Raw genomic sequence first — 11522 nt, 5'->3', positions numbered from 1 at the left:
ACGTCCCCTCTCCCACCACGTTTGGTGGAGTATCTGAATTTCAGCTATAGGGGCTAGGTGGGATGGAAACAGGAATAGCACCAGTAACTGGCGACAGCCAGAAAAACAGGGGACCAGCAAGATATTGGAGTGCCACATTAAACCCCAGGGGTCCTCAAAGAACATATCCCAGATGGACAGAATTCATGTATATAATCCATGATCTTTCAGCAGCAAGCGATGAAGTCACATAGCGTAAATCCAGCCTCTGGCCTGCAGCTCACTGGGTACTTACATAGCATTGACTGCCCAAAACACTTTTGGTTGAGAGGATACTAATCTTTTTTTATTTTGGTTTTAGAGGACCGGAGTCAAATATCACTGTTAACACTTACTGTACAGAACAGCCAAAAACTTTTCTTCTTTTTATTATGAATAAATTTTGTTCCTGGCAGTTCAGTATTGTACATTCAGTACAGAATGAATACTTCAAACCCACAAGATTTTCTTACTCATAATTGGATGAAAATAGTGCAGCTCTATTTTGTAGATTTTTGTGCCCATTTTATGTCTTCTCTTGTACAACTTTAGGGTCGACAAACTTTGTTTGGAAAAAAAAGATGCCAAACTAGCAATCTCTGTGTTCAGACTCTTAGGCCAAAGTCTTAACCGAATGCCTTACGTTTGTCTCATGAATAGAAATGGCCTGACTTCCAGAAATGCTGAATGTCCTCAGTTCTCAGTGACCTCAATGGACTCTGAAGAGCACCTCTAACATCTGAGACTCATGCTCCTTTGTCTTTTTTTTTTTTTTTTTGAAGCCTAAATACAGATTTATAAGCCTAATTATTAGAAATCCAGATTTTACGACTTGGCCTGGAAAACAGTGCACCTAATTTCTTTATTCGTTGATTTCTTCTTCGTCATCTTCAAACGCTTCCTCTCCATCATTTGCTGTTGCTTCTTGGTATTGCTGATACTCTGAAACCAGATCATTCATATTGCTTTCTGCTTCTGTAAACTCCATTTCATCCATTCCTTCTCCTGTGAACCAGTGGAGGAAGGCCTTTCGCCTGAACATGGCTGAAAACTGCTCCGAGATCCTTTTGAAGAGCTCTTGAATAGCAGTGCTGTTGCCAATGAACGTGGAAGCCATCTTGAGGCCACGAGGAGGTATGTCACACACCGCCACCTTGACATTGTTTGGGATCCACTCCACAAAGTAACTGCTGTTCTTGTTCTGGATGGCCAACATCTGCTCATCAACCTCCTTCATGGACATGGGACCGCGGAAGACGGTAGCCACTGTCAAATATCGGCCGTGTCTTGGGTCACAGGCTGCCATCATATTTTTGGCATCAAACATCTGCTGGGTGAGCTCTGGAACGGTGAGTGCTCGGTATTGTTGGCTGCCTCGGGCTGTCAAAGGAGCGAAGCCTGGCATGAAAAAGTGAAGGCGTGGGAAAGGGACCATATTTACTGCCAGCTTCCGGAGGTCAGCATTTAGTTGGCCTGGAAAACGCAGGGATGTAGTTACCCCACTCATGGTAGCAGAAACCAAGTGGTTTAAATCACCATATGTTGGAGTGGTGAGCTTCAGGGTACGGAAGCAAATGTCATACAAAGCTTCATTGTCAATGCAGTAGGTTTCATCTGTATTTTCAACCAGTTGGTGGACCGAGAGTGTAGCGTTATAAGGCTCCACCACTGTATCAGAAACCTTTGGAGAGGGCATGACACTGAAGGTATTCATTATCCTGTCCGGATATTCTTCTCGTATCTTGCTGATGAGTAGGGTTCCCATGCCAGACCCTGTCCCTCCTCCCAGGGAATGAGTGAGCTGAAATCCTTGCAAGCAATCGCAGTGTTCGCACTCTTTTCTTACTACATCAAGTACAGAGTCAACCAACTCTGCCCCTTCTGTATAGTGTCCTTTAGCCCAGTTGTTTCCTGCACCAGTTTGTCCTAAAATAACATACAATAGGAAAAGAAAATACACAAAATTATTGGTACTGTCCGGTGTTTGCATGCTAAACGGATTCACCTCCGTAACAAAAGCTGCTATAAATCTGTCAGGTAGATAACTGTGCTCTTCAGTTTTGCCTACAAATATCTTTGGAAGTATCAACATAATTTTTTTATATAGTCTCCTTTTGCCTCAAATCCCTGGTAGTTTTCGTTTATGCCTTTGGGTGGTTTTTGGGTTGTGTTGTGTTTTGTTTTTTTTCTTTTTGGTATTTAACCTTCCATAAATGCAAAGATGGCCTTGACTCCTTGTTTTGAAAAGTTTTCACACTCCCAATCCTGCTTGTTCCATAAACACCAGACAACTGTTTAATATTTAAATACTTTCTGTTTATAAGGACCATGATGTATACAAAGCTAAATCACAGATACACATTTCTAAATGAAAGGTTCTTGGACTGTTCCCGTGAGACACAGAGGCATTGTTGTCATTCAGGGATAAGGCTGGGCTTCAGAAGTCCTATTTAACTTGTTGTAAGAAGTATAGCTTTTTTAATTCATGGTCACCTAGCCTGAATGAAAATACCGATTGACAGAAGCTTCAAGAACATTATTTCAAAAACTTGGAAGTTATTAATTAAGTGCCTTTTAGCTTTTACTGGTTTCCCTACAAACTCACTATTTTTCAGGATCTGCAAAGCAACTTGCAAAATTGGATTACTGATGTTTCATGAGCCCCTTATTTTCTCCCCAAGGCTTCCATTTTCCTTTTATGTGCCACTCAGTTTATTAAGAAGGACAGTCTGGATCCTTTGCTATGTCACTATTTTGTTATTACTTAGATAACACGGAGGATTAAATGGGGGACCAGTTTTTTAATACTCCTGTTCCTCACAGTGACTACTACATACATACATTATGCCACTGAACTCACTTAGTGGTACTCTTGTGAGTGGTATTCAGAAAGAGCAATAGTTTCAGAATGAGGCATAGGGCTGTCAGCTTCTGCGTTGTTCTCCAAGACCTTCCCCTTCCTTCCTATTACCATGTCTCATTTCAATTCCCAGTGCACTGTGTTAGTGCCAAACATATGAATCAGGGAAACTGCTTGCTGGGATATTGTTTAAATATGATGCACTTTATTTTCACTGAATAAATGCTTGGTTTCCTCATGATGTATTTGGGTAGTTAATGCATTGTTCTATATGTTGCTATATTTTTCTCTTTGAACCTAGGGAGCTCAGCACTTCCTGTCCAGCTGGGCAAAGCACAAAGTAATATCCTTCCAGAATTGAATGTCTGTAACCATCTGCAGTCTGCTGGAGCAGATACCCTGCTTCAGATAGGGCAGCACATCAGGATGTACACTAACGAGCAGATGACACTCCAAGATGCAGAAGGATCCTAACAAACCTAAATTCTGAGTTTACGACTTTATTTTATAGATTGCCCCTTGTGTAAACATCGTATTGTCCTTCAGTGGGCAGTGAGATAAGGAAAGAATGGAGAAAAGGAGAGAATGGAGAAGAGGAACAAAGAACAAGGTAAGAGGAGAACAGCAATTACTCTCACAAATGTGGAACTGATATTTTCATGGGGGAAAAAAAGAATCAATAGAGACTGATTTTACTTGCTTTTGCTTAGTTTGCAAATTAAGTAAGGAGGTAAAATGCCTAACACAGAGGAAGACCTGTCCTCCTTCAGGCCCTCCACTGCACTAGACTCCCTCAGTCTTAATCTGAGCCACACGAACTCCTGGATGCCCACATGACTACTACCACCTCTCTCTATCGCACTAATACGACCTTTGTATTTAAACTGCTGAGTGGAACCGAAGCAGCGGCTGCCTACACCAATAGTAATGGCTTCCCTCCCCCCCACAACTATCGGCTACTCCCGTGGTAACACTGCACTTCATCCACTAGTCAGCCACCTGCCGAGGCTCTCTGACATTTTCGTTTGGGATTCCCTGCTGTGCACATGTATATGCCCAGTAATCTGATGCTTCCAGACCCACTGGCTTGATAGCACCGTAAGACCACCACCACCACCACCCAGAAGACGTACAATCAGCCCTGGCAGCTGCAAACGTCTTACCCGTGACAATACAGTACAGTCTGAAGGTGCCATGGCTCTGACAAGGCTGCCACACACCTGGGAATCTCAATCATGATCCTGTGAAACCTTACTGGATGCCCCCCACTTCTCAGGTACTGACCAGACCTCTGAAAATCTTAGACAAACACATAAAATGATCAAATTTTGCCGTGACTAAATCTCTAGGTGGAAAATGAGCCTGCATCCACAAAAATCAGGACTTGGCAGATCTTTTGCCAATCCTGGAAGCTCTGCGTTGTATGCAGCCCATCTCTAGCATCCTGCCTCTGCCTTTTCTCACTGTGCATTTACCAAGATCTAAAGGAAGGCTACACGAAGCAATCCCACGACTTATCTGCACTCTTGGTACCTCCAGATCCTCCTACCACTATTTCTTTCTCTAATGCATTGCAGCATTATCACATGTGTTCAGGTTGAGCTGCACATGCATAGAAGCCATTTGTCTAATGGTCAATTTATTTTTTCATCCCTAAAATGGCAACTATTTCCTGCAATCTTCTTTCACTCCTTTCCTCTCTTCACTGCTTGAAATAAAAGACAAACCTGGGAAGAGAGATCAGTAGCTTACACACTTATGCTCAGAAGCCCAGTATGCACAGCCTTGGTGCAGAACTCACAGGATGGGACAGAGAGGGAAGGACAGCTCCTTTGACTGGCTAACAGCCATTTTGTGGCTGCCCCTACCAGTTCAGACCACTTAAATTGGGGTGGTATCCATGCAGCAAAGCTAGCAAGGGTGTACACAAGAAAAGAATGGCAAATGCAAAAATGTACAAATGAAAACTGGTTGAAAAGAGGAGGTACCTCAGAGTTCACAGCAGTTCCTGGTGGGCAGTTGCATGCTGTTAGAAGGCCAGGAGACCTGCCGCTCTCATACAGCAAGATCATTCCACCTGCACTTCTTCACCTTTTAGACCACTACCTTGTCAACAGAAGGACTGTTTTGTGTCTCAGTCTCCTGCTGGTCTGAGCTAAAATTACTGTATCTGGAGTGTGTGATCATGTACTCAATATACCTGAATGAAATTCTGATTTATGGTCCATGGTTATTTGCTATGGAGACATGGGCACATGCAGGTATACACAAGCAGAGGTGGAAAACATCTCTGTCGGAATGACCTCTAACAGACCGGGGTACAGCAAGTATGGAACTGCCAGCTTCTGCCACAAAACCCTTTCTGGGCCCAGGCCAGATTTTTAAAAGAGAAAACAAAATGCTTTGTTGGCTTTTGACACAGAAGATCATTACTTCAGCACTCAGGCAGCCATTCTGCATTATTCAGCAGGTTGGGAGGACAGTGCCTGATGCTGGCAGGGGCCTCTGTCAGATACAAGCTGATCACATGCTGTTAGTCCATTGTTAGTTTGGCAGGAAGGGAGTACAGTGAACTGGACTATTGTTGAAGACACTCTGAATTGATTTTGCTCTGGTTTTACTGGTGATATGCCAAACTGTAAAGCTCCAGTTCAGGTATTTCCATAGGTCAGATGAATTCACTTTCAGAGGGCTTGTGTGGCCCATACAGGAGAAAGGGAGTGAAAGGAGAAACGTGAATATAGAAACATACTTCATAAAACTGCCTATGTCTATGGCTTTTCTCCCCAAGCTTACTACTACATGTTGTAACTTAAAATTCCTTTGAAAGAAACCCTTAACATCGCTGCCATGGAGTATACAGGAAAGAACAGGGACAGCATTGAAAGTTTTAAGTCAGTTAAAGGGTTAAAGTAACTCCGTATGGCTTCTTACTCCCCACCTCAACAGTAACAGTCCAGACTTAAGTTTGTTTTATACCACCCAAACAATGTTTATCTTTTCTCTGTCTGTCCCTGGCATTGTTCCTTCCTTATGTTAACACAATATACCAAACTAAGTTGCAACCTAAGCTTGCCTTGGCAGGAAGAAATGTGTTTTGTGGCTAGTGCAGACTTGGAAACCAAAAGGACATGAGAGTTCTCATGGTAGCTTTCATTCAGACTTCCTGTTTCAGCAAGTGGATCACTTAACTTTCACACAGTTTCTCCTTTAGCGCAAAGGGACCGATAACGCTTCTGTACTTTGTAAGGATGCTATGAAATTTAACCCTGGTAATATGCATTTTTAAGCTTAGATAGAAAGTACTACAGAAGTCCAAAGTGAAACAGTAAAGGCTAGAACAACCCTCTGCAAGAACACTGCAAAACCAGAAGTTCCCCACTTGTTCTCCAGACTGTTCCTCATTATGTTGGAAAATAACCCAGTAACTGGCTATATATTACAATGTTTTCCATATTACAGTTGGTCTTCCTGCACTTACTATACTGTAAGGATCTGCTGAAAAAGTTGAATTACACAGCCTATAAACAATTTAATGCTTAAGCATTTAATGTGAATTCAAGTGAAGAGCGGTCTGGTTGGTTTGTGGTTGAGGTTCCTCCCCCCCCCTCCATTTTCTGCAGAATTTCCATGCATTCTGTTGTAAAGAAGTAGTCTCAGGATTTCTCTGGAATTCGTATATATGGAAAGCAAAGGTACTTTCTCTGAATACCATAGGAAACTTTCAGTAGCTTGCTAATTGAAGGAATGACTTTTTCAGTTAATGGGATTTTTTTAGCTGACTTACAGATAATTAGAATTGTATTGTTAAACTATTAGGATTTCTCAGTACTAACGATCACTTTGGAACGGGGAGCTTAAATGCTGTTTGACCATTCACTTGGTAATCAAACACCTGCTGGCTAGTTTTGTTTTTTAAAAAGTGACATTGACATACCAAAGATGAAATTATCAGGCCGAAAGAGCTGACCAAAAGGACCCGATCGCACACTATCCATGGTTCCCGGCTCCAAGTCCACCAAGACTGCTCTTGGTACGAATTTCTGGGCTACAATAAAAAGCAAGCACGCCCTTAATGTTCTGAAATAAGTTAACACAGTTATAGCTCTCAATACACAAATACATTATGTCTTATATTATTAGTCTAATATAGATTGTACATATATAAATATTTCCCATACAGGAAGTCATGGTGGTGAAAAACCCCAGTACCATAGGAACAAATCAATTCTGCTTGAAAAACAGACCTGGGTCCTACAGATGGCATATTACATTTTGTAAGCTCTTTTTTAGCAATAGGTATGAGGGAGGGAAGTTTCTGGTTAGAAAAAATGGTTGACATATTCTTTATAAGAAAGTAGACAATCTTTTCTGTGAATAATGGGGTGAGTGAAGGGTTTGTCATCAAATGATCCTAACAGATCTTACAAGCTTTCATGCTCGAAGGATTCACCTCTACTGAAAGAGCTACCTGGTGTAGGTGGCAAACAGTAGTATTTAACACACCTACCACAAAGCACAAAATAAAGAATCTGTATCTAGTTGAAACTGTTGAAGGAAACTCAGGTAAATAATACAAATTAACCCGAGCTGGACAAAAGATGAAACATTTGCACTTGCAGGTTCATGTCAATAGACCAAAGGACTCACAATCCCCATTTTACACTGTTAACATCCCTCAGCACCAGACTCAGAGGATTTGGATGCCTTTGGCATCTTATTAACGGATCACCGCTGAGTTCTCCTTTACCTGTGGCCCAGCCCTCTCAGTCATGAAATCAGAGACAGCGTACTACAGATGCAGGCTCATATAGCCAACAGTTTAATTTGGGGCAATTAATAAGACACATCTGACAAAATAATCATCCCTTAAAAGAGCAAATGCCTAGCATAGTGTTAAATAATAAACAAACCTCCACCTCCAGACCCTTGTGTCATTTCTCTCTGCCTGGGGAGGTAACACCCAGTTATCAGTTTATAAGAAAGCAGATAAACTTTCCTGTGTATAACAGAGTGAGCTGGGATCAGCTGAGGGGCTGACAGCAGGCGGGGAGCGCGACCAGATGAGTAATACGGCTTCGCAAACCCGTTCACTCCCAGATTTCTGTGCCCCTTGCCACGGAGTCCCCTCTCCCGCACCCCTCCCCGCCCCACACTTACACGATGATTCATTATAGTAGACATTGATCCTTTCCAGCTGCAGCGCTGAGTCACCGATATAGCCTCCGGCTGGGTCAATGCCATGCTCATCGCTTATCACTTCCCAAAACTAAAGGAGGAAAAGGAGAAGTGGGTTGGGAGCTCCCCTGCGGAGCCCCGGGGGCCCTGCCCAGCGCCCCGGCCCCACGGCGGGCAGGAGCGGGGCGGGGGGGGGGCGGCCCGGCCGCAGCTGCCGGATTCCTGGCGTGCCCGCCGCCGCCGCTCCCTGCCGGGACGGGACGGGACGGGGCAGCGGGCAGAGCCGGGCAGGCACCGGGGTTTAAGCCCGACGGAGAGACGACTGCCGCCCCGCTCCTCGCCCGGACGGGCGGCGGCGTTTCACTGTTTGCAGGGGCCTGCTCGGACTTCTGCCGCCCTTGCCCGCTTCTGAGCCACGGCTTGGCCAGTTTAAACATAGAAATAATTAAAATAATAATAATAACAAAAAAGAGTCCCGCTCGGTTTCGGTACTTCCCAAAGCCTTTTATGGTCACGGGGAAAAGCGAGATGCGCGGTGCCGGGCGGCCCGGGCGCGCCCGGCGCCCCCCGGCAGCGGGTCGCCGGGGGCACGGGAGGGCGGCGGGGGGCGGCTGGCACAGCCCGGCCCCGCGGGACGGCACCAGCCCGGAGAAGCGGCCGGGCGCGTCCCCCGGGCGCTCGGAGGCTCCGCACGCGGCGGGCGGGCAGCGGCGGCGGCGGCTCCCCTCAGGCTCACCTTGGTCCCGATCTGGTTTCCACACTGGCCCGCCTGGATGTGCACGATCTCCCTCATGGCGATGCCCCCCACGCCCCGCTCCCGTCCCGCTCTGCCGCCGCCCGCCCCGGCAATGCGCGCGGCCCGCCCCCCGGGCGGCGCTTTATGGGCTCCGAGGAGGCGCGCGCCCCCCGCCCCGCCGCTGGGGCTCGCCCAACGGCCGGCGCCCCGCGCGCGCTCCGCTAACGGCCGCCCCCGCCGGAGCCCGCCCTCGCCCTCGCCCCGTCGGCGGCTCGGCCCCGGCTTCGGAAGGCGGCCCTCTCCCGTTCTCCCGGTCGGTAGTGAGGGTCCCGGGGGGTTCTCCTGCCCCAGAGGCGGCTCCCGTCCCCGCTGTGCCTCTCACCCAGACCGCGCCGGGCGAACGCGTGTATGTCGTCCTCACCCGCCCAGCAGCCCTGGCCCGGCGGCGAGCAGGCCGACACCCTCGCCTTCTCCCGCTGCTCCGGCGGCCGCGCGCGCTGCAACCTTCGCTGAAGTGGCAGCATCCAAAGAAATGGGTGGACCTTCTCGATGCCTTGCCAACGGCCATCTTCTTTGCATCACTTGTTTTCTGCTGAGGTCGTGCCAGCAGATAACAAGCCGCTGCCTGAAAACTGTAGCTGGGAAGGCAAGCAGACTCTATGGAGCAGCTTTCCTGAAAGCTCGTGTCACCGCCATACGGAGCATGCCCTGGAATATGTAGAGTTTGGATAGCTTGATTTTTAATGAAAAGGGAGGTTTTCTTTCTCCTCCAAAGAGGAAACAAGTTCCCACACCTGCTCTGTCTCCTTTATGATCCCTTTAGGTAGCCGTTGCATGGTTTCCCAGGTAGAGAAAAGCTGCCTACCTTGGCCGCCTGTTTTAATGCCAGTGTAACTTTTCTGTGGGATGCCATTGTCTATGTAGCGTATTCTGATATGTAGCCCTGGTGGGAGGCATTCATCTGTCTATGCACAGCTTTACTGCCTGACCACATCTCTGCTGTCCTGCAAGAGCAGCCCTGAGGCCAGAGATACAGAACTTCATTATCTGCTTGATCAAAGGTGACCCAGCTGGCACTCTCCAGGAGAAGACTCTTGGCTGCTCTCTCCAGCTTGAACACAGTTAAGATAACCCCCATCAATCAACAAATAACCCCCAAATAACCCAAAATCCGTACCTAGGCTGGGAGGTCACCTCCTTCTTGCCCACCCTCGTGTTGCTGTCACATGACCGATGTCAGCTAGACTGTGTGCTCTGGGCTCCAGCCTTGCCTTTTCATAAATGTTTTCCAGCAGGGCTAGCAGCTTCCTGCAAACGACCTCCGAGTAGCCCCCCCCCCCCCATGCTAGGCTGAGCCAAATGTCCCTCTGACATCAGCGAAGCAGCTGGAGGATCAGTGTGTTTGCCTTGCAAGCAGCCACCAGCGCAGGATTGGATGCTATGTGCCTTTTTCTCTGCTGAAGGACTCGAATAAACGTCCTTCTGTGTGTGATCTGCATTTTTGGAAGAGATCCACGAACAAGTCATTTGTTTAGCAGCCTGATTAGTGAGGTCGTCTTGGACTTTGCTTGAATCTGTATGTCCTTGAATATGCCTTCCAGGCCTGGCTTTCCCCACACTTTGCAGATCCTTCTGTATACTGTCGTGTGGCTCATACTTGCCATCAACTTGCCATCATTTCTGCTGGTATGCCACCTTTTGAAATTCAGTTAGTTCCCAGGTCCAGCTAGTGGTAACGCTGAGTGTGTGTTCCCAATAGGTACACGCAAGCACACGCATACACACGCACGCGCACATGTATGCATGCACGCATGGCTGGCCACGCTGATTGACACAGGCAGAAAACAGCACTCATGCAAACACAAGCAGCTCTAACGGCCTCATCCTGTTCTCCTCTCTGGCTGATCAGGACAGAAGCCCATTAATGGAAAATAAATATGTATTTGTATACGTCTATACAATATGGATCCCTCCAGTAGCTGGTCTTAGACACTCATCCTATTCAGTAGCTGACCCCTGGATCCAAAGCTTTCCCAGTTGCTGCTACCTGGAAATGTTATCCCCAGAGGCCCACAGCTCCACTCCAGTTGCTGGTATTCAGACCTGCAGACACAGAGACACAGACACACAAACTGCAGCTCCCTCCTCCAGGAGCTGGTCTTAGGACATTCAGCCTATTCGGTACCTGGCCCCTGGATCCCCGACTGCCTCACACAGAGACACAAAGACACAAGTCTCTCTGGTAGCCAGGCCAGGGTTGTGACCTTACCAGTAGCTGACCCCCAGACCCCACCATAGTCCCCCCAGTAGCTGGCTTAGACCCCCTGGTCCCTCCAGTAGCCACCTCACAGATCCTCTGGTCTCTTCACTATCTTACCTGGACTTACGGCTCCTCCAAAACTTGACTCCCTAGCTTCTTACCCTACTCTCCAGCTAGCCTGGTTTGGTGTTTACTAGTGACCTCGCTCGGACACACAGACCCTCATAACGTGCATGCACTCTGGTCTCTCCAGTTGCTCCATCACAGACACACAGGACCCTATGACTTGTGGCCTCCACCTGTAATTGCTGGCACGCAGACCACCATACACACACATACACATGGAATATAGACCTCCTCTCACCCAGGAAAATAATTAAAATAGAGTTTAATAAGACAAGACAGACTGAGATGATCCAGTGCAAGGCACAGCCAGATAGATGTACTGACCAGCAACCTGTTTATACCCA

The 11522-nt window shown here is 47.2% G+C and overlaps 1 protein-coding gene across 1 annotated transcript; it reads right to left on the bottom strand.

Annotated features, from left to right (window-relative positions):
- Positions 1 to 350: 350 nt before the first annotated feature.
- On the bottom strand, positions 351 to 8880 carry TUBB6 (tubulin beta 6 class V). Its single transcript, XM_082310262.1, has 4 exons — positions 8793 to 8880; positions 8039 to 8147; positions 6816 to 6926; positions 351 to 1944 (listed from the first exon to the last, which is right to left on the bottom strand). Exons 1-4 carry the CDS (start codon positions 8847 to 8849, stop codon positions 881 to 883), a joined length of 1341 nt encoding a protein of 446 aa, XP_082166388.1. The 5' UTR covers positions 8850 to 8880; the 3' UTR covers positions 351 to 880.
- Between the last annotated feature and the right edge of the window lie 2642 nt (positions 8881 to 11522).

This window comes from Platalea leucorodia (assembly GCF_965183815.1).
Source record: "Platalea leucorodia genome assembly, chromosome: 1".
Taxonomy (NCBI): domain Eukaryota; kingdom Metazoa; phylum Chordata; class Aves; order Pelecaniformes; family Threskiornithidae; genus Platalea; species Platalea leucorodia.
The sequence above is the reverse complement of the archived record's forward strand: the minus strand, read 5'-3'. Positions and strand labels throughout refer to the sequence as shown.

What these genes read in the sequence shown, in the direction of transcription:
- TUBB6 (XM_082310262.1), bottom strand. Translation starts at nt 8,849, where the DNA reads ATGAGGGAGATCGTGCACATCCAGGCGGGCCAGTGTGGAAACCAGATC. An exon ending in GAAACCAGATCGGGACCAAG is followed by an intron (nt 8,148 to 8,792) that starts GTGAGCCTGAGG and finishes TTCCTCCTTTAG; the next exon opens with TTTTGGGAAGTGATAAGCGA. An exon ending in CTACTATAATGAATCATCGT is followed by an intron (nt 6,927 to 8,038) that starts GTAAGTGTGGGG and finishes TTTTTATTGTAG; the next exon opens with CCCAGAAATTCGTACCAAGA.